Raw genomic sequence first — 24,076 nt, 5'->3', positions numbered from 1 at the left:
GAAATAAGCCAATGTGCCGTGGCTGCATACTGCGCCAAAATGTTAACGGACGACTTATGACCGAGTGACCAGGGAACAAGTGTAAAGCGCCTTTGAACGCACATCTCGAGTATAAAAAGGGCGCTATATAAATGGGGAGGCGGAAAACTACAACGGGCGAGGCATGGTCAGGGGTGATAACCCCAAAAAAGGGTTAGGGTAAGGGTTAGAGTTAGGGGTCGGGTTAGGGTTAGGGTTGGGGTTAGGCTAACCCAAACCCTAACCCGACCCCGAACACTTACCCAAACCCTAACCCTAACCCTCTAACCCATCCCCCCCCCACTGCGCAATACCATACCATGCCTCGCCCGTTGTCGTTTTCCGCCTCCCATATAAATGTGGTATAACAAAATACCTTTTCAACGGGCGTTTACTACAAACGAATTGACATACATGAAAACAGAACCAAGTACTACATGTTTATTAAACCAACACAGTAATACACGAAAATCTCCTCTATAAGAACGGGGTTTGAACCAACGATCCCTTTTTGAAAGCATACTGATAGATGGTGTACATGTTCACTGAATTTTAAATCAGTCGCTTTTGTTCAACAATTTCTTTAATTTGTATCATGTGTTGTATACTAAAATACGTCCTGGTAAAGCATAAATCCAATTCAAGATGTATCAGCGAAACAGCTCTAAGTGCATTTTTCTAAATTTTACAGGAGAAGGTTAAAACTGTATCAGATTAACACATCAAACAATGAAGGCTACATAATTTCAAGTTTGATAGAGAATATTCTGTTCTAATCACATATTTAACAAGCATTTTTGAATTTTTACAAACAAAAAAGTTATTTTAAAAAGTGTCACTTAGACCCTTTTCGCACTGATATTTCACATTTTTTTGTTCTCAGAGTTAAAAGCGAAACAGTTCTTAGGGACTTTTAAACCAACTTAAATGATCAGTTTGCAGTATTTATTTTAAATAAAAAACATTTCCTATATTGAAAATAATAATATTGCAAATAATGGAACTTAGAACCTTTTCGCACTGAAATAATACTTTTTTAACTTAGTTTTAAGAGCGAAAAAGTTCTAAGCAACATTCAGTGACTTGAGAAAGTATTGAACATTCTCACTTTATGGCATATATTTGAAATTGAATTCTCTTTAAAATTGTATAATTTAAATATATATATATATATATGGATAAAATATTACTTATAACCATTTTGCTTTAAACAAATAACATTAATATATTGCGCTCTGGTAAGACGGTGTTTACTTTATGTGCGAAGTGACGTCCCAGATTATTATGTGCAGTCCGCACAGGCTAATCGTGTACGAGACTTTCCGCGTGTATGGACCTGTCGTTTATAGGATGTGACTTAAAAACGAAAATACTGTGTAGGCGGAATCGTCGTCCCTGTTTATCAAATACGGACGGCACATACTAATCTTGGATGGTACTATACGCATTTAGCCCAGTTTTCCCAGAACGCGGCTTAATAACAAAGTCAGATATGGGCTGCACTTCATCACTTTACGTAAATACGATAAACTTTCTTCTAGCTCTTTCTGTGTCTAGTCGGTACGAATGTTGTATAGTAGCATATTCGCATGACAAGAACACACCATCAAACTTAACAATATTCTTTTTTTTTCTTAATGTATTCAATGTATATTGTGAATGTAAAATTCAGTCAAAGTATTAGATTTACTATGCAAAATACACATATATTATTTAAAGTCCGCACAGGCTAATCAGGGATTACACTTTCCGCCTAAAATGAATTTTCGTTAAGAAGAGTCTTTCGTTAAACGAAAAATACAATACACTCATAAAGTGTGGTTCGTGAGGAGCCCTTACTGACTTCACATGCTAGTATGAGTCGATACTTTAGGCATATGCATTAAACTAACTATTTGCCCATATGAAATACAAAGAGAACTAACCTGTGTTTACTACCACGATGAACACACTATTATTATTAATTACTATTATTACACATTTAAAAAAGCAAAATTTTGCCACTGTTAAGTGTTGGGTATTACACGGATAAGGCTGTTACGATTCGCCCTGCATAACTATCCGCAATGGTCATGTTGAAATATTTATCCAAAATTGAATAATTATATCCCGATTTAAACTAAAACCTGTTTATTCGAGCTCGATTGCATCGAATGTGTCAACCTTGTTGGGTCGCTCTTGAGTCCGTGTCCTGGATAGAACCAGTGCCTTGTAAATATGGGATAATATTAAGAACGCTTCCGAATTGAGGGTCGAATCTGTGCTATCCCGGTCGCTAGGTGGACATCACAAGGAATACATCCCGGTGGCCTGCGATACAAAGTTACAAACGCTTTATAATTTTACCGATTTTGCATTGACTTAAACGTGCTAACATTTTGAATATTTGTTTAACTCAGTATTGTACATTTTCTAGTTGATTATAATGCATTCATTATCGTTTGAAGATAATATTTGGTTCTTTGCCAATCTGGTAAAATGTCTCTTTAAGATAGAGAGACTACGTTTTCAATTAAAGACAGAAATACATATTCATTAAATTTATCGTTAATGGTATAATTAAAAAAATTCCGACCGTTTTGTCTATCTTGCTTTTTGCCCGCCCAGAGTTCAAAGAACGGTGTTTTCAACTTATTGAACATACTCAGATTGAACTTGGTATACTTTTATTCCGTTCATCGATTCGTCAGCGTTTCCATCAAGGCGCAAAACTTAAAGAGCTTGAAAAGTACACAATATATTATCACGAAAATCAGAATGCTTCTTAAACATGAATCTTTAATAATCCCCGATTCTTATTTTTAGCAAAGGTCCAATATTAGGCGATGATTGATGAAATACAATTACTAAATATATCAATACTTGTTATTCGAAATTTAATCTTACATACGATATACTATATACTTAAATTGTGGAATTTTATATACACACCAATATCAAACGGAGATCAAATGTTATAAATATTTAAACTTAAACATCTAATCACTCTTTTGACTAATTAAAAAGTTGATTTGAATATGTAAGTGGTACATGTAAAGGGCAATTACTTTCATGGTAATGCACCAAATTGTATTCGATAAGGTGTTCACCGCGGTATGAGGCTACATGGTTGAACTACTGTAAAAGACTGTTGGTTAGGACATGTACGTCCGTGGTTCATACTTGTAAGATCCCGATTCATGCATGTACGACCCTGCATCATAAATGTTCAAAGCTGATTTACACGTGTACTACCCTGATTCAAATTTGTAGGACCCTGATTTATACATGTACGAACCTGAATTATACATGTACGACCCTCAGTTATTCATGTACGAACCTGAATTATATAAAACATATATATACGATCCTGATTTATACATGTACGACCCTAATTTATACATGTACGACCCTGATGCAGACATGTACGAGCCATATTTTTATCTTACCACCGAATTGATATCTGCCTGATATGACGTTGACTGATATTTTTTTATATCATGGTCAACAGGAAGTTCCTATATCAGTCATGTTTGGAGGATGGTCATATTACTCGGAATCAACTATAAAGTAATCATTTGTATTAAATTCAAATCAGAATCAACACAACAAACAATTTGATACCAAGATGTAATATATTTAAAACACAAAATGCAACAAAAATACTCGAACAGACGTATGCGACTCATTGTTTAACAATTGACATACAATCTGCACAAATATTACAGCATTTTCGATCGCACTGGATTTAAATCTTTTCTTACGCAGTGGATACATTCTTTCGCTACACAATCAGGTAAAAATAAGTTGTTTAACTGCATTTTAACTTTCAGCAGTTTCTTCTTGTCTATATAGCATAATCTTCTCCTATATGCTACTTGATCAACATCGTTTCATACTCTTATTTCACACAATAAATAGCGATAATTGTTGCATAAGAGATGCCACAGAGAAGCTTGGGTTAATAGGTAAATTTAAAAGTATAGGTAATACATTTATCTATATTGAGTGATATTTGCATAATCTTAAGACAATTCAAACACACATGTGCAAAGACCCTTTTTAAATATAATTAAATACAAGTATTATTGCACGTGAAATTACTTTTTGAACTGTTTACACGATTAAATTAAACGTTTGTAATGTGTTAATGGCCGACATATGTTGAAATAAAAATCTCCACATTTACGATCTACTTTGATCTGTTTGAATGTTTATAGTTGTTCTCAATTTTAGTGTGCTCACGTGTTTCGAACAATGAAATGAGTAGCACCGTTTCTAACTTTCGATTGGTTCTTTCGCAAACAGTTTGTATTTGATTTTTTTGTAACAAATGAAATCTGCTTTATCATGTATATGGGGTGTTTTCTAATTATTCCAATCAATGTTCTTAGAATGTTATATATACGACTAAATAATCAAATAAAGCCCTCAGAAATTAAGTCAAATTATAATAAAGTAACTGTTGGGCTAACAGCTAGTGGAATGTGAACAATATTATTTGTACAGGTTAAACAATGGTATTGTCATGTTAACAATCCATACAAATCGTGACGGATCCTGTTAAAAGTGTCGTCCCATATTAGCCTGTCAAGTCCGCACAGGCAAATCACGGACGACACTTTTCGCCTTAACTTGATTTGTGCTAAGAAGAGACTTTCTTGACACAAACAACACCATAAATGCGGAAAGTGTCGTCCCTAATTAGCTTGTGTGGACTGCACAGGTTAATCTGGGACAAAACTTTACGCGCATGCATTAAACCCCTTTTTCACAAGGTTCGGCCCATATTATATAAGGCTTACGATACCACCACACCAAATCACATATATGAGCATGTGCATACTCAAGAATGTTACGCATAGAACCTGAAGTAATTCAACGCTATTTTAATTAGGGCCTTTTTCGGCGTAAGCTGAATAAGCCAGCTTTTCACCCTGACTTGACCTTTGTAAGTTTCCAATAATACTCAAATAAAATTTCCCGCGGCTAGCTACGAATGAATGCACTTCATTTATTCCATTGGCTGATTTGAGTATAACACCAGAACATTGGAAACATATCCGCGTCTTTGTAACACTGTTTTACTGCATGAAACAATTTTATCTCTAATGAAAAGGCCCAATAGATAGAACAGTTTTACAATCAATTTTCGACATAAATACAGTTTGTGCGTTCACCTTTTATTTTCAGAGAAATACCAGCGCAAAAGCGTTTAACTAAAGGCTATGTTGTCATATTTAGTACTTACTTGCATTGCATTTCAACCCGCGAGATTTCGGGTCAAAACGCGGTCATTTTGTGAAAGTCAGAGTTTATATACAGTTCATCACCGGAGTTCGCAAAAGGGGTTGCGATCATTGTGTCTTACTGACAATAACGTAGTGACTGTAATGCATTGCATTCCAATCCGCAAGGTATCAAGGTCAGTTTGCGGTCAGTTGCAGAAATCTTTATATAAACGCCGTCTCGTAAACTTTGTGCACTTGAAGTCTGTTTTGATCAGAAAGATACTAAATAAAGATATTCGGCGATATTATTGTGGTATGTCAATCATCGATTTTTAATATGGTTTCAAAATTTGCATGATAAGGACCAATTTTGATAAAATTAATTAGAAATATTTATCCATTTAGACCAGTTTATTAAGCATGACCACAATAATTCGCTATACTATAAGTATGCAATTAAATAAGATTCGAGTATTGCCGGCTGACCTATATGCACTCGTTTATTTTCATGTTTCTTGTGTTTTTCTATTCTGTAAATATAGATATCTGAGTAATAATATCACATAAAGCAAAATAAGCCACGAAATCTGGCGCAACACCCCGTAATTGATTTGCTTATGATGTAGCTAACAACTGCGCAGAAAAAAGGCATCCGCTACTTTTTATCTCATAGAGATAACTTTTGATCGTTCATAAACATCGACCACAATCAACGCCGTATATCTTTTTAAAAGATATTTCTTGTTCATAATTCACTTATTGGCGTCGCACTGGAGTGCGGCGACTAGTATGTAATGCGTTTTTTTCGCTTATGGGAGGAGAAGTTATTTTACGGATCAATGTACATATTTTTGTTGTCAGAATATCTTACATAGTGGTGATTTTTTGTGTAAATTAGTTTAAATAAGTACTGCATTTGTGCCTATTATATTTATTACAACATTTATTGCCAATAATGCAAAGCTAATGGTTTTAATTAATAACTGATCACAGGGGAAAGATCACAGGGACTGGGCAAATACGCGAAACTTTCTGGTTTTGTATAAAAACAAAACATAATCAAAATATATTTATTTTGTGGTTTTTCTAACAATAGCGCACACTTTGCCTGTTCGAGTTTTGGTTAACGCGTATTTTCTTCAATTTTACAAGACGACATCGATTACACGGTGTATTGCTTTATTGATAACTTTTACTCTACAATCACTTATTAAGGCAATAGGTGCCTAGTGAGATCGGAAATAGTCGGTCGATATCGCCGTATTCGGAAAGCGTTTCGGCTATATAATAATAATATAATAATAATAACTTTATTTCACGAAGATAACACATTAAGAAATAGCATTTATTTTATGCTTTCCGGTGGTTTATAGAGAAATATCAGTGAATTAAAACTGATAATTTCACTGTTACAAACAGTGGAAATTATCAGTGAAAATTATCGATAATTTTCACTGTTTACTGTGAAATGACGTCATTTTTGGGACGAAATGACGTCATTATCCCAGCGAAATTCTTTAACTAAACTCTTTAACGATGTATATAAACTGTGAAAAAAATCATAAAATAAAAAGAAAATTTGTTGGATTCGGTAGAATATCGATTTTAATTCACTCGTGATCATAGAAAATATATTTTTTCACTCGTGGCTGCGCCACTCGTGAAAATATCATCTTCTATGATCACTCGTGAATTAAAATCGATAATCCACCGAATCCAACAAATATCCTCTATATCTTTTTTACAATGTGGTCTTCAAAAAACACAGTATATGTAAATATAACTCAACAATGTCTAGCATACTGCAATCAGCCATAAAAAAATTACAAAAGCATCATATAATGAAAATAATAATACTAATACAAATAATATTAATAATATAAAATAATATTTATAAAATTACAATAATAATAATAAGAATAATAATAATAATAATAAAAAAATAATAAGAATAATAACAACAATTATAATAATAATAATAATAATAATAATAATAATAATAATAATAATAATAATAATAATAATAATTATAAAAATAATAATAATAATAATAATAAAAATAATAATGGTTATTTCATTCTTCCATAACAACAGACAATCACAAAGCAAAAAGAAGAAGAATAAAATACCCAAAGGCGGTATTTTAACACATACAACCCACAATATCAAAAAAGGTTTTGCGTTTGTTGCAAATTATTTTTAAGGTGCCGTTTAAAGGAAATAAGTGTAGGTGCTTGTCTTATAGTATTTGGAATAAGGTTCCATATATTTCTCGCACAAAAGGAAAAAGTACGCTTTCCGTAATTCGTTTTAAATGCAACATATGATAAATCGTTGTGGGTGGTGGACCAAAGAAAGTATGTATTGTTATTTGATACAAAAATAACGTCATCAAAATAAGGAGGCATTGAGCCATCTAAAACTGTGTACACTATAGTCCCAACACGAAATTTACATCTATTTTCAAATGACAATCAGCCCAGTTTATTGAAAATCGGAATTGAAGGAGAGGAAAACGGCTTATTCATTATTATTTTTGCAGCACGTTTCTGTATCGAAATTACCTTCTTTGAATTTGATCTTGTGGCTGAGCACCATATTGTACAACAATAGTCCATATGTGGTAAGATGTATGAATTATAAAACAACTTCATTGTTTCATAATTTAGATAGGGTTTAATGCGTTTTTAATAAGACTAGCTTTGAGTTGAGCTTTCGACAGACGTTATTTATATGCAGTTTCCAAGTGAGATGTTTGTCAACAGTTATACCAAGTAAATTATGATGTTCAACTTGATCAATAACAATGTTGTTGATTTTAAGTAATAAGGTGTTTGCAGACTTTTTAGCACTGGAGAATATCATGCATTTAATTTTGTGTGGATGTATTAACATATTGTTAAAAGAGCACCAATTTGATATTATATCTAAGCCATTTTGCAAAGTACTTTGAATGCTTTTAATGTCAACATCAGCTACATGTAAGGTAGAGTCATCTGCATAAAGATCTAACGCTCCCTTTTGAAGGAAAAACGGCATGTCATTAATATATATAAGGAAAAGAAGAGGGCCGAGAATAGATCCTTGAGATACCCCGGCTTTTATAGTTTGAAAAGCTGATTGTTGTGTTCCGACTTTGACGCATTGTTGTCTGTTAGATAGGTACGACTGCATCAAGGTAAGCACACTCTCAGAGAAATGATACATAGAAAGATGTTTAAGTAAAATATCATGATCTACTAAATCAAAGGCTTTCCTAAGGTCAAGGTATACTGTCCCTACAATTTTTCCAGAATCTATGTTTTGTAGCCAAGAATCTATAAGTCGAATCAATGATGACTGACAAGAATGATTTTGACGAAAACCAGACTGGAAAGTATGCAACAATTGATGTTTTTCAAGAAATGACTTCATTTGATTTGAAATGTGTCTTTCAAATATCTTAGAAATAGTTGGGAGTATGAAAATGGGTCTATAGTTGTTTAGGTCATTTTTATCTGATTCTTTATGCACAGGCAATATATATGCATTCTTAAGCCTGTCCGGAAAAATTCCACTTTGAATGCTCTTATTTATGATTGACGTTATTGAGCCGACAATGGTATCACCACAATGTTTGAGTATATCAGAACCGATATTGTCAAGGCCAGGTGCTTTATTGTTTTTTAAACAGTCGATTATTTTACGGACCTCAAATACTGTTATTGGTGCAATTTCAAATAAATGTGTTTTTAGTTTATCATTGAGATATCTTTTGAATTTTGTATAATTATATGGTTCACATTTAGTTTTGGTGACCAAATCGGAGATGTTAGTAAAATGTGTGTTGTATGTGTCAAAGATCTCAGTAATGCTGTCAATGGTTGTATTATTTACGTAAAGTGTTAATGGCAGAGTGAGGGAAGGATTTGGATGTGCAAGGGAATTAATTGTTTTCCATATATGTTTTGTTGACACATTTTCCTTTACTGAGTTATTATAGAATTGTTGTTTATATTTTCTTATAAGAAACGTTACATGGTTCCTTTGTTTTTTGTACTCGTCGATTTTGTGATGTTTTTTCAACCAGTCTCGCATTTTAATTGCATGTTTAATTTCGTCTGAAAACCATCCAGGTAAAATTTGTGACTTAATTCTTTTTGTTTTAATAGGTGCATGGATGTTTAATGTTGATGTTATGGTATCAAGTAAATAATTGAGACATGTATTGGGATCTGAGACCATGTCAATCATTTCTAAATTTGACATTAATAAATCGTTTTAAAAAGTTTGTTCCTTAAAATGTTTGAATTGCCTATATTCTTTTGATATATGCTTGTTCTTATGTATTTTTGTATGCATTTGTCTTGTAAAACATACAGGAAAATGATCACTAACACTATGCGATGAAACAAAAACATTGCTTATACGATCGGGTCTATTTGCATATAAATGATCAATAATTGTATACGATTTCTTTGTAATTCTTGATGGTTTCGTTACTAACTGTTTAAGACCATTTGAAATTACAAACGAATTCCAGCGGGAGTTTTTGAATGTTTCTTTTTCAGATTGAAAGTTCATATTTAAATCACCTAAAATATAAAGTTCTTTACTCATACAGTTAATAGCATTTTTAAAGCTGATATCATAGGCTGATACCCAGTCAATTGCAGAATCCGGTGGCCTATAAATAAATTTAATTAGAAACGATTTAGCGTTTGGGAACATAATTTCAATCCAGACCGATTCTAATGAGCACGTATTTAAATGTTATCTATGTTTGAAAGGTATATTGTCTTTTATGTAAACAACTATGCCACCACCCTTACGATTATCTCGGTCACGACGAATACAATTAAAATTTGGAATTTGTATATCCGAATCTTGTATTTCATTGATTAAAAATGTTTCGCATAGTCCTAAAATATGTATTTTTGAATGTGAAAGTACATATTTAATTTCATCTAATTTAGGCATTATGTGACGTATATTAAGACAAACAACATTTAACCCTCTATTAGAAAAATTGAAGTCTAAATTAGGAGCAGTATTATTGTCACACTTGTCAATAGCAATACGCCTGTCAATATTTGAAATACATGTCGTGCAATTTGTACTTGAACTAGATTTATCAATATTGTTTTTACTAGGTGTCAAATAATTTGAACAATATGATGTTTTAAAAAGAGAGTTGCTCTTATCACATTTGCAGACATTATTATTACATCCATTACATATATACGTAAGTGTATGGAACCTGTTTGGAGAAAGGATACTGCTTGTTTGTTGTATATCATGCGATTGTCTGTTAAAATTGTCTTATATTGGAAACATCGTTGGAGCCATGACTCGTCTCTGTCCTCGGTATTTCCTGTGGCGCCCATGGTAGTACGAGTAGCCGCCGGCGCCCCATCGATTTTGGTAGCAGTCTTCGGCGCTGTGATTTCGCAGTCCACATACCGTGCATTTGTTTCCCTGTTGCCATCGCGATCTGTTAGTAAACGAAGCAATTTGGGGATGTTCGTTCACACTTCCTTTTCCGGACCCGTGCCTCGTTATTGGTAGTTGTTGATTTATGGCTGTAACAAGAGCACTAGTGCCTTTTGCATTGAGATGAATGCCATCTCGATGGTAGTAATGGCGGGCTGTGTTCCCATTGCCAAATACAAACGCCTGATGACAATCAATAATGCGTGCGTTCATGTCTTCTCCAGTCCGCTTTAATAATTCATTGAGCGGAAGTACGTCAGTGTCTATGCGTGGACAAGCGGTACACAAATATACTGTGCACGATTCCGATTTTCTTCTTATGTCCAGGATTAGAGATTTCACGTCATAGTAGAGCGTCGATCGAGCAGAACCGGAAGCAGCATCGTTTCCCCCAGCATAAACAACGATGTTATTGTATTTCGTTGCGATTTCTCTACTCAGATTTGACTGGATTTCATTAAGTTTCTTTCCATAAGCGATATCTACGGTAAAGTCCGGAAATTATACTAAATACACGAAATAAATTTGTATTTGTTTATTTTAGAGTTAAATTTGCTTATTTCTTTAAGATTTTAATAACTATACAATACAAATATAAGTTAAATTAATTCGTTTCATAAAATATGTGTGTTCATGACGTCACGGTTGTTGATATTTTCTTAGCAAAATGAAAGTGCGAAATAACAGCGAGCGATTTGCAAAATCGGGAAAAAAAAGAAGCAAACACCGATCGACAACGTTGTGTTCGATAACAATTATTCATTTACCGAGCTCTGCGATGGCGATGTGTGTGAAAATGGCTCACGTAAAAGCTATTCGCATTTGCTAAATGGCGTGAAAAGAGTAAGCAGAAGTGGGTGGGGAGTAGAAAAAGATTGATTGACTCGTTGAGCTGGAGGCTTCGCTAAACAAATTAAAGTATGGTCAGTTTTGTAATCTGTGTCCCATTCCTTTAACAATATATAACACTGTTGGCGATCTACAAAATGGCCTCAGTGGTTATGTGTACGTGGTTTGTGAAAACCCTGACTGTAGAGAAGTAAACCGTGTTGCTTATGGAAAGCAGCACCATCTCAAGATCAGGGGAATGCCATGCTTTGACGTAAATACCAAGCTTGGAACAGGTATGCATGTTTTCATTTTTCAACCTGCCATTTCTATCAATGTTTGATCATTGTACAATCGCCACTGATCTTTGGACTCCTTACCGATGTTAGACCCCTTTAAATTCCAAGTGTCATTCCCAGTGAATATTTGTTTATCGTGTAATATATAAGGAAACATTCCGGTGCCCATTATATTCAGTTTTCAAATTTAGTTTCGCATTTGTGTTGTTAAATCCAATTGATTGCTCATTCATGTAATTTAATAATGTAATGATGATACGAATGAATTCTATGAAAATACATTGTGACGTCATTATTAAGTAACTGCGTCCTTATTTCGTTTTCATGTTCTTATCATTTTCAATTCTCTTTAAGCAATGAAAGTCAGTTTGGACAGGCCGGTGAAGGTAAATAAGTTCCTAACCACTCTAAACATAACGCTTATTGCAAATATAAATCTTAAGAAGATGGAGGCTCGTGCTGGGCAGGCCATCAAGAAAATCTTTACTGCGTCGTCTAACAAAGCATCCATTGGTGCTTATGAGAAAGAGATGGAGTAAGTGTAAAAACTAACTTTTAATACAATGTTATTGACTATTCTGGTGCCAAATTTAAGTATTTTTCTCATCAACTGTCTTCCTATTTCCTATTCCAGATGTACATAAAAATATTTATAATTTTTGTTTTAATAAAGGCACTGTGTTCATAGTTTGGTAAAATTACATGTTTTAAAAGATTTTTGGTTAGAACCCCAGGGCAGGCACATTATTAACAATATTTGTGATTGTTATTATAAATATTAAAAGTTATTCCAAATATTACAATTTTTAAAAATAAATTCATTACTTTTAGTAATAAATCTTATGAAGGAGCATAGGTATATTAAAATTCTGAGCTTTTTATATAAATGGTGACCAACGATCATATAAGGCGTCAGAATGAAACTTGAAGGGGAATTATAAAATTCATGAAATAAGCATTGTGTGAATTTTATTTTGTATTTCAGTTCGAGGTACAGTAATGCCTGATATTACTCAGATTGCTGCTGTGCATTTGAAGACGGGTTTACGTTGTCGACATATGTTAAGACAACAGTGCCAATTTCTTCCAAAGCTCAGAAAGTGATTGGCATCTCTGTTGATGATCATGGAATAATGCGTGTAACTGGTGGAAGTGTTGATAGTGTATCAATTAAAACTTCTCTACATGATTGTATGATGTGGCTTGCAAAGTTTCCCAGAGCCATTTTGTTGCTCATAATGGGCGCAAGTTTGATTTTCCGGTTTTGGTTAGTGCATTGCTGAACACACACTGTTTTGAAACGTTTTGTATTTGTGTAAGCAGTTTTGTTGACTCTGCTGGTTTTCAAAAATCGTATCCTGGACAGTCACACAAACAGGAACATCTAGTGAACGTGTTCTCCAGGCAACCTGCAACGCCCACAGTGCTCCTGATGATGTTGAAGCACTGTGATCTTTGCTTCAAACATCTAAAATTACTGACAATATGGCCCACATCTTTACTGTTACTGCAATCCATAATTCAGTTTAAGTAATGAAAAGCCTTAAAGGCAAAAATCATTAGATTGTTAGACGTGCTGGTGCATAGAGGAACTCTAAAGCGACCAACAGCTGAAAACATTGCGGGATATGGACTGGCCTTGTGTCATTTGAAAGCCATATTTTCTAGTTCAGGAGAGGATGACTTTAGGGATACTTTCATTGCTAATAATAATGAGGGACTACGAAAAGTCACAAACGCAAAAAAAATATTTTATCTGAAGTGGTCCCTAAACTCGGACAGTTTTTCAGTGACGAAAAGTGACGGAACGAGATAATATGGCTTTCAAATGACACGCGGCCAGTCAAAATCACGCAATGGCTTAATACTGATACTAAATTATATTACATATAGTTGTCATTAATATGGCTGTTTTTATTAAAATATAAGTTGTATATTATTGTGCTACATGTTTACAGAAACATGATAACTTATACATCTTTATGCTAGGTAATATTGGGACAACTTTGAAATTTTGTGGTGAACTGCGCCTTTATTTGTATGTTGCCTATTGACTTTAGGTGACCTTAAGATTGTATTATTAGCTCGGTTGTTTTCGGATAAAACTCCGAGGTATTGTCATAGCCTCTTCGTCGTCCGCCGTCCGCGCTCCGCCGTCGTGCTAAAACCTTTACATTGGCTCTAAAATTAAACTGCTTCCACCTACAACTTTGGAACTTCATATGTACATGCACCTTGATGAGTTCTACAGGCCAAACCTATTTTGGGTCACTAGGCCAAAGGTCAAGATTACTGTTACCTCTAATATAAAACTTAACTTTGCTCTTACATCATAGTGCTTCCACCTACAACTTTGAAACTTCATATGTACATGCACCTTAATCAGTTCTACATGCCACACCAATATTTGGGTCACTAGGTCAAAGGTCAAGGTCACTGTGACCTCTTATATAAAATTTTAACTTTGCCTCTAACATCACAGTGCTTCCACCTACAACTATGAAACTTCATATGTACATGCACCTTGATGAGTTTTACACGCCACTCCCATTTTTGGGTCACTAGGTCAAAGGTCAAGGTCACTGTGACCTCTAATATAAAACTTTAAATTTGCCTCTAACATCATAATGCTTCCACCTACAACTTTGAAACTTCATATGTACATGCACCTTGATGAGTTCTACACACCAAACCCATTTTTAGTCACTAGGTCAAAGGTCTAGGTCACTGTGACCTCTACTATAAAACTTTAACTTTGCCTCTAACATCACAGTACTTCCACCTACAACTTCCACCAGTTTTTCACTGTGACCTCTAAGAAAAAAATTCTGACAAGCTTTCGCAGCCGAGCGTGGCACCCGTTATGCGGTGCTATTGTTAATGTATTATTATATCAATATTAATCCAAAAAGAAGTGATATACAAATTTATACTTAATTTCATTGCGTGAAATGCATTTCATCACACTACAAGTGGCATAAAACGTAATTAAAAATTCTTGTCACTGAACCATTTGTTGTCGTTTTTGCCATTTTATCCAAATAAGTGCATATATCATTGGACATCAAAGGCACAATTCTCATTTAATGACACATTTTAGCTCTCCTATCTAGAAGTGACATGATGAGCTTATGTGACCGTGTAATGTCCGGCGTCCGTTGTGCGTGCGTGCGTGCGTCCGTCAACAATTTGTTTTTGTAGACAGTAGAGGTCACAGTTTTCATCCAATCTATATGAAATTTTGTCAGAATGTTTATCTTGATGAAATCTGGGTTAGGATTGTATTTGGGTCATCTGGGGTCAAAAACTAGGTCGCTAGGTCAAATAATAGAAAAACCTTGTGTAGACAATAGAAGTCACAGTTTCCATCCAATCTTCATGAAATTTGGTCAGAATGTTAATCTTGATGAAATCTGGGTTTGGATTGTATTTGGGTAATCTGGGGTCAAAAACTAGGTCACTCGCTCAAACAATAGAACAACCTTGTGTAGACAATAGAGGTCACAGCTTTCATCCCATCTTTATGAAATTTGATCAGAATGTTTATCTTGATGAAATCTGGGTTGGTATTGTATGGGTCATCTGGGGTCAAAAACTAGGTCACTAGGTTAAACAATAGAAAAACCTTGTGTAGACAATAGAGGTCACAGTTTTCATCCAATCTTTATGAAACTTGGACAGAATGTTTATCTTGATGAAATCTGGGTTGGGATTGTATTTGTGTCATATGAGGTCAGACACTAGGGCAGTAGGTCAAATCATAGAAAAACCTTGTGTAGACAATAGAGGTCACAGTTTTCATCAGATCTTAATGAAATATGGTCAGAATGTATGTCTTGTTAAAATCTGGGTTGGGATCGAATTTGAGTCATCTAGAGTCAAAAACTAGGTCTCTAGGTCAAATTTAAAAAAAACTTGTGTAGACAGTAGAGGTCACAGTTTTCATCCAAATTTAATAAAATAAAATGTATTTTGTATAATAGTGTCACCCCTATTGAAAGGGCCAGCCAAATTGGCTTATGAAACACCTTTGCGTGTTTACCATGTACCTCCCAACTCCTATCAATATGCCAGGCCCCAGGCGGATAGAAGTCAGTAACCATTCATGTTTAACGCTCGCGGCTCACGAGCCGGCCATATCGGGACAAGTCCCATGACAAACATCCATCCTTCGACAAACGCTCCACATGGTGCTCGAATCTTCGACCTCCCGATCCTGAAGCGGACGCCATATCCACTAGGCCACGGCGATCGGCATAAAATCTGGCCAGAATGTTAATCTTCATGAAATCTTGGTTGGGATTGTAATTGGGTCATCCGTGGTCAAAAACTAGGTCACTAGGTCAAATCATAGAAAAGCCTAGTGTAGACAATAGAGGACATAGTTTTCATCTGATCTTAATGAAATGTGGTCAGAATGTTCATCGTGAAAATATCTGATTTTGGATTGTGTATGGGTCATCTGGGGTCAAAAATTAGGTCACAGGGCCAATTCTAGTAAAACCTTGTGTAGATAAAAGAGGTCACAAATTTCATCACTGTGTTTGATTTGAATTAGTATATTGTAACCTTTAGTGCGGTCGTAATATTAGTGACAACTTTATATGAACACCAGTTCAGAATGGTGTCTACATAAAAAATTAACACTAACTTTTTAACCTACTGACCCAAAGGACCACCAGCTTTCAGAAATTACTGGTCCTCCAAGATTTTAAGTGGTCCGACAATATCTATGTTATTTTTCATGAATTTCAATTAACTTTCCGGACTAACCACAATGTATTGCGCATTTATAAAAAGAAAACTATACTACAGGGATTTCAATAGACGCAGAATCCTGCGTTTTGACGCGAGCAAATTAAAAATGAAAAATTAAAAAAACAAAATTGATCAAAGGTCAATTAATTACGTAGATCCATTATTAAGTCCAGCGAGTTTTGTCAGTTTGTTAATCCACCGATAATTACGACTAACACCCATCTTATATTAACTGGAATCACAGTTCATTTATTATACTAACAAGTCATAATACTACACATAAACATTTAGAATACACATTTCCTTGATTAGATATAATTTATTCGAATATTAAATTGTTATGTCATGACCTTCGACATTGTAAATGGCGGACTTATTGTAAATTAACATTCAACCCGCGTTCAATTCAAAGCTGGCGATTCAACAACAACAGATTCAAATTACAAGTAATGGTTATTCAATAATGGAGAAAGCATTAACTGGATTAGACAAACATTTGATTAGGATTGTTAAACCAGATAACAACAAGGAAAATTTGGATTATTAAAGTTAAACTACTACAGGTAATTAAATTCTTAAGTTTGCAAATTTCGGACATGTATAGTATTCGGATAAACAGTAATAGATATTCTACATGTTCCACGCAATTAGATTGTGTTTTGTTACAAAAGCTATCATAGGGATGACGATAATAAACATGTAATGATGATAAATATGTGATGAAAAGGTGCTACCGGTACATATCTTAAATTGCTTCAATGTGTTAAAAGACTTACATGTTGTAAATGTGTTATGATAAAGTAGATTTTAATGAGCATTTATTGTGTTTACAAATAAACATAGTATAGTGATAGAAATAATAAAACTTGTGAAAGGAACATGTTTTGTTTTTGTAAACATTCGTCGATATTGTTCGCACAAAATATTTATATTTTGTCATTATCTTTGTGTACCAATTCATTAAAATATGTTGTGTTATGCATCCTGGTATTGTTATTTAATAATTAAAGCAGTATAGCTTTTTAAGATATTGTGTTTCTCTTAGAGCATCTTTTTATCTAAAAAAAAGAATAATACAGACAAAAACACAATTAACGCGCTTCAAAATTGACCCCAGCATTTTTCAATTTGACTCCTCAAAATTTCAATCCAAGGGTCATTGACTCCTGGTTTCTAAAATCTATTGAAATCCCTGATATTATCTACTGAACTATCTCTCATCCTTTTCATATTTGCTGTACTTCAAGCTTCTCTTCATTAGTTTTAGGGTTTTTAGGCGGCGGTAACAGGTTCAACCACTCCCGGAATGAAATTCCACATCGTGAAAACTTGTTATCTTGAAATACGCACGTTTATTCTCCGGCAATATCAAAACATTATTCGGCACTCTCCAGTGTAAATTCGCACGGTAAACAAAGTATATTCTGATGGTACTAAGATCGATACAATGCTGATTATTGCTGCTATTTCAAAATAATAAATACCATTCTGTTAATTTCTCAATCCAAACGCTTCGAATTTTATGTTAATTTGTGTATCGATCACGGCAAAGTCCAGAGACATTTGCGGAATGCAAATCGATTTTTGGATCTGACAACAGGTTTTTGTCATCCGGGCATCTAGAAAAATTGGAATTTCCAATATGTTGCTATTTTTCATCCCGGTCTCGCCCTTGCAAAAAATTAACCCATAACTGTGTTTTTTGTAAGTTTTTGTGAGCAGAAGTTGGTTTTTGTTAGATAAAGCAAAGACCTATGTTATCTATAGGTCTTTGGATAAAGCGAGTTTTATGTGAGTTAAACTGGGTTTAAGTTGGTTTTGTTAATGTAGATGTGTGTTCTCAGAGTTTTTCTCGTGCAGAGTTGGTTTTTGTGTGTTAAAACTGAGTCTTTTTATTTATGAGTGTGTTAAAGTGTGTCTTTAAGTTTCAGAAGTGAGTCTTTGACATCGAAAGTTGGTCTTGTTAAAAACAGAAGTGGGTTTAAGTGAGTTAAAGTGTGTCTTTAAAAAAAATGTTTAGAGAGTTGCAATGTGACTAAAAGACTCACTTAAACACACTTTTCAATAAGTTGGTCTTTTATTTTGATGATAAATTTCGAATTGATTCTAGTTCATGTTAATAAATTCATTTTCTGAAGAGTTAATTTTCAATGGGCTTTTTTGTTAGAATTGACATAATGATAAATTTCCAAAATGTGTGCAACTCTTTCGAAAAATAAAAGCTTGCATGTTTAGGCAATAGCTTTTTAACCCAAAAGACGGAGGATCAAACCTTAAGGAATCACCATTTGCTGTTTTTTAATTTAATTTTAAGTACAAAAATGCGTTTGTTGTTATTTAAAGTTAAGATTTTTAACAGCATCATTACAAAATGCCCAAATCCGTGAACAAGTCCCTTTAAATCCACAAGCATGTGAAAGATCACGGATGTTACAATTTTTTGAATGAATTATCAAGCAGACAAGAAGAACAACTTTTGATAAATTGAACAACTCCAAGACTGTATATAACTTATAAGCATGGATTCGTTCACAATCCATAACATTTATTGCAAAGTGATCATGCCGAAACGGTCAATTCATACAAGTCATTCAAAATGAACACAATATTTACATAAAAGAACAAAAACTTTATCCACTTAAGCATATAAAAGATCATAGTGATAAAACATTCATCTTATTATACAAACATGTGTGAAATAATGAGTAATACAAATAATATGGATTCATTCACAATCCATCACATTTATTGCAAAGTGATCAAGCCGAAACGGTCAATTCACACAAGTCATTCAAAATGAACACAATATTTACAGAAAAGAACAAATATTTAATCCACTTAAGCATTTAAAAGATCATAGTGATAACACATTCATCTTAGTATACATTCCTGTGTGAAATAATGAGTAATTAAAATAATATGGATTCATTCACCATCCATAACATTTATTGCAAAGTGATCAAGCCGAAACGGTCAATTCACAAAAGTTATTCAAAATGTACACAATATTTACAGAAAAGAACAAATATTTTATCAACTTAAGCATTTAAAGATCATCGTGATAGCATATTCATCTTATTATACATACAAATAATAAGTAATACAAATAATAATCAGAGAGAAGGTAAATAACGTCATATTAATATAATATTATACACAGTCTATTTACAAGGATCTCATTATCTGCTGGTGTGAGTAAAAAGTAACCGAGCTCTAGTGTGTGTGTATACCTGAACATCAATACAACCTAATCCCTTCTACAAATGGCAACATATTAAAAGATAGATTGAAATAAAGGACACGATGTATCAATTTTCACAAATTTTATTATGTGTAGCCAATTTTAGGCAGCCTAAAGCGAAAACAAAAATTTAGACTGCCCTTATGGCTTACATGCTGTCGTAATGTCTATGTGTGTTTAAGATAATCAGTCTTTGTGTGAGTTTGTGTGTGTCTGTGTGAGCTTTTGTACGAAAGGGGAGATACAGTATGCTTGAGAGTGTTGTTTGAATATAAATATAAACAACTGATTTTGCACTTAATCACTATGTTTACGGATACAAATTGTAACAGGCAAAAACAAAATACATTTATTTAATAATACAATGACAATAATAAGCATTGCGTAAGTGAAAAATGCAATTATCTCTTTGTAATGCAAGTTATAACACTGACATTTAAGCGCTAAGAGATAACCTTCTTCTAAATCAATGAATTACACGAAGTGCATATATACAATGTGTGTGAAGCTTTACTCCACAAGGTATTTACAATAACAAGACATATTTTAGGCACAGTGACCATGAACTCCTGGATGTTTGGCAATATATGCTTCCGTTTCATTTCCACACATGAACATTGCCTTGTCAACAATTTCCGACACCTTTAACATACTTTCATCTTCTTCAACTTTCACAATGTTTAGGTGATTTACAATTCTGTGTTCAGTTGTGTGTACTCTGTGACCTATCACAAGACACTGGTCAGTCGTTTTCTCATATAAATACATCTTCGCAACAAGCACGCCTTTTCATGCGCTGGTATTCAAGGGATGTAAGAAGCTGGCCGTTGAACAATTTGACGCGATTAACTTTTTGGAGTATGCACTGTTCTGAAGTTTTCAGAAGTTCAGCAACTTTCTTTTTCAATTGGATGTCTTCCACATCAACTGGTTTCCCAACTAGATGACAGTCTTTGCATTGTAGGTATGTTTTAGTGCGACGTCCTGTGGCTAACATTTCATGGGTGATAGCCTTGAGAGGCTCACTTGTAATTGTTTCAACTTTTGTATATATTTTCTGGTGTGCTAACATCGTAACTAGAAGCTGACTGCTCACATTGCCAGTTCCATGTGAAGACTTGAGGAGTATTCCGTTCATGTCCTCGTACGGAAAACATGACCAGCTCCAGAGTGGAGCGTGCATCCGCGCATAGTGTACGAGATGACAACCTATGTTGTGAACGTTGAGGCCGCAGTTTCTCTCACCGTACAGGTTCTGGAAAGATATGTGGAACTTTATCAATGCCAGTTCTGCCTTTTCCAACATGTCTTCTGTCAGTCCGTCACCAAGCAGGCCATAGATACCATTGACAAGATAGCTCAGGTTGTCAAGGTACTCTTCCGGCAGCACACCCTCCAAACATGGAACGCTGTAAAAGATCAGCCAATGTTGGAGTTCGGAAGCCTTCCATTTGCTGATGTTTCCTATACTCATTGGCAGCCGCGTCACTCTGTCTGTTGGTTTCATGGCTAGCAGTCTTGCATCCACATTAAACACGCTATTCCCAATGTAGTTTGATTCTTTAGCGTTCTTCTTGTCAAACCACAGAGTCATTAACTTTTTAGTTGTTCCCAACAAAACGCCGTGCATATTCTCTGGGACGAGGGCTTTTTCAGGCTCAGAGTTATCAATGTCAAACAAAACCGAAACGCTTTTTACACCTTTCACATGTTTAGATGTTTTCAATGCCTCTTCTGCGTTTAGGAGGATCGAACTTGAAGTTCGTGTAGGTGCTTTCAACAAGGGAAAGGCCCTGCAATGTCCCTTGTCTTGTTTAAATACTTTACCAGGGTTTTCACAGGTAAGGCAAGCATATTCCCCGTTATGAGGAACCATGTTTATCACCTCAGCCTTAGCTTGTAGGTCCATGGTCACGCAGGTTAGAATAGCCTTGACCGGGTGATCATTCACACTTATTCCGTCTATCGAGGGGATGTTTAGTTCCCTCACAAGCGGCTGCAGGTATGTTTTGAAGCATGGCTTGCCACATCCTTGCCATAAACCCAAGATAATCATGTTTTGTGTAAAAAAAACTCTCTGATGGTGGTATCTCGTTGATCACTAGAAACACAAGCCACAGGCTGACGTTTGATGAGTTATACAACGGAATTTCATCAGTGTTCATGGTCATTGTCACTGTTGTTGGATTTTTCATCTCGTCCATGATTCCGTCTCTGTTGAGAATGTCAACAAGCTGCTGTTGGAGAGGGACAGTGCTGAAGAATGACTTTCTTCGCTTTCGATACTGGGAATCTTCTGTGCCCGTGTATCGCATTCCTTCACATCCTTCAGTAGAGCACCTGAAGACTTCTTCATCCATTGGATATAGCTTGAAGCACTGATCACAGAAATCATATATCAATGGTTCAGTATCGCAAAAGCTACTCTTCAGTTCCTTTGTTGTTGTGTCCTCTAGGCTTGCATTACCAAGAACATCGATCAGCCTTAACAAATGTTCAGCAGCCGAGCCAGAGAGTTTCATTTTGTTTACATATGCCAGGATAGCCATATACTGTTCGTTCCTTGGGGCATCCTTACTTGTTTCAGCTACATCATGTACTTTTTCAGTGTCACATTTTGTGTCTTCTTGGCACTGCATGGATTCATATTGCGTAGGCTGTGATTGGTTCCCATCAAGTTTTCTGTACTTAGTGCGTTCCGGAACTGATGCTGCATCATCAATTTCGTACTGCTTGTACATCCCCCTCTTTCTTCCCGCCAATTCTGAAAACAGAAACGTAACTTAAGCAAATGAAGTTTGCAAACTTCATAGTCTTACAATTATTATTTGATAAACAATTCTTAAAAATATACCATGTGATCTACTGAAACACACATGATCTCAACTTGTACGTGATCAAAACCACACCATCCTTAAAAAATAGTTTGTTTAAAAAAATTGAGATCAACGTCATCAGGCGAATTATAGCTTGGCATGTGGGATAGGTGAATTAATTATTTCAATATTTTGATTGATATAGATGATGATTACAGGAACAGACTACATAATGGAACCCATTCATATAACAACATTCAATACATTTTTGAAGAAAATACAAATAGAGCATTAAAATTAATCTTTGAATGCTGCCATCTTTGAGTGTGTGGCCGAAAACAGATCATGCATGTATACACAAGACTCTCTTTCTTGTGAATGTGTACATTTGAGTTGGCAATTTGGTGGAGACGGTATCGCAAACAAAGGAAATTTTATGTTTAATATAAATTAAACCAAGAAATTACCTGGCAACAAACTCTGTTGGTCTGGATGTTTACTTTCCATGTGAGTGACAAGTCGTTGCGGTCTGGATAGTTGCTTGCCACATATAGAGCACCCAAACTTCCCATCTGTGAAAAAAAACATAATGTTCTATTTACCTTTTATATGAATGAAATATCAATAAACAACTAAAAGAGTGAAAGTACTAAAATTTAAAAGTTTTGGGAATGACAGGAGACGTACTAATTTTTACAAAACAAAGGGTAAGACTTCAGAAGCTTTATGCCTATACTTTCCATTATTTACCTATGCATTTTTTTCTCCATGTAATATCAGTTTAGCTTTCTATAAATTAAGTGTAGACAGAATTTATAAATGAAAGCGTAGTTGTCAATTCAGTTGTTTGGTTAGAAGAGCTCAGAAAGACCATCTGAATGAACAAACAAGCAGAGTCTTCATTACCCCTTCAAGCATTTCTCTCTGAGAGAATAAAACGCATGTTGTAAAATTCCTATGCAGAACAATGAGCTTCAATGAATTAAAGATGCATGTTTTTTAGGCCAAACTTGCATTAACACATACAATTTATAATGGAATTATTAATTACAAGAAGCAGAATTTGTTTTATAACATAAAGATTTACAAGTTCCCTTACCTATGACCTTGTTTGCCATTGCCCACATTGTATAATGCTCTTGTATTGTTTGTCAAATGTCGGATGACGATGGCTCTTTCAGAACGTCACAGCTGGACACAGTCACTGTCAGCGACTACTAGTCACCTTTAGTGTAAATCTGAAAATTCAACACACCATCTTTAATTTGCAAGACCATGGTTTAAGGTGGTTTAAATGCATTTATTGAAAATAAGTGCTTTTTTCAAAGTGTTGTGTTTTTGAAAAATGTCCCTGCTGGAATACATACATGATACAAGTTATAAGATATAACTATAACACAGATATGCTGTTTTGAATATGTAACAGTCAGTGTT

General features: G+C 34.6%; 2 protein-coding genes across 2 annotated transcripts in view; one reads left to right on the top strand and one right to left on the bottom strand.

The window, feature by feature from the left end:
* LOC127866977 (uncharacterized) overlaps nt 1-24,076 on the top strand; it is a 344,898-nt gene that overhangs the window by 292,454 nt on the left and 28,368 nt on the right. The gene's annotated exons all lie outside the window — the stretch shown is intronic.
* LOC127870222 (uncharacterized) lies at nt 21,770-23,862 on the bottom strand. Its single transcript, XM_052412869.1, has 3 exons — nt 23,742-23,862; nt 23,110-23,214; nt 21,770-22,590 (listed from the first exon to the last, which is right to left on the bottom strand). The coding sequence occupies exons 1-3, from the start codon at nt 23,767-23,769 to the stop codon at nt 21,770-21,772; spliced, it is 954 nt and encodes a 317-aa protein (XP_052268829.1). The 5' UTR covers nt 23,770-23,862.

This window comes from Dreissena polymorpha, chromosome 2 (assembly GCF_020536995.1).
Source record: "Dreissena polymorpha isolate Duluth1 chromosome 2, UMN_Dpol_1.0, whole genome shotgun sequence".
NCBI classification, from domain to species: Eukaryota; Metazoa; Mollusca; class Bivalvia; order Myida; family Dreissenidae; genus Dreissena; species Dreissena polymorpha.
The sequence above is the reverse complement of the archived record's forward strand: the minus strand, read 5'-3'. Positions and strand labels throughout refer to the sequence as shown.

What these genes read in the sequence shown, in the direction of transcription:
- LOC127870222 (XM_052412869.1), bottom strand. Translation starts at nt 23,769, where the DNA reads ATGTGGGCAATGGCAAACAAGGTCATAG. An exon ending in AATGGCAAACAAGGTCATAG is followed by an intron (nt 23,215 to 23,741) that starts GTAAGGGAACTT and finishes TTTTTTTCACAG; the next exon opens with ATGGGAAGTTTGGGTGCTCT. An exon ending in CCAACAGAGTTTGTTGCCAG is followed by an intron (nt 22,591 to 23,109) that starts GTAATTTCTTGG and finishes TTCTGTTTTCAG; the next exon opens with AATTGGCGGGAAGAAAGAGG.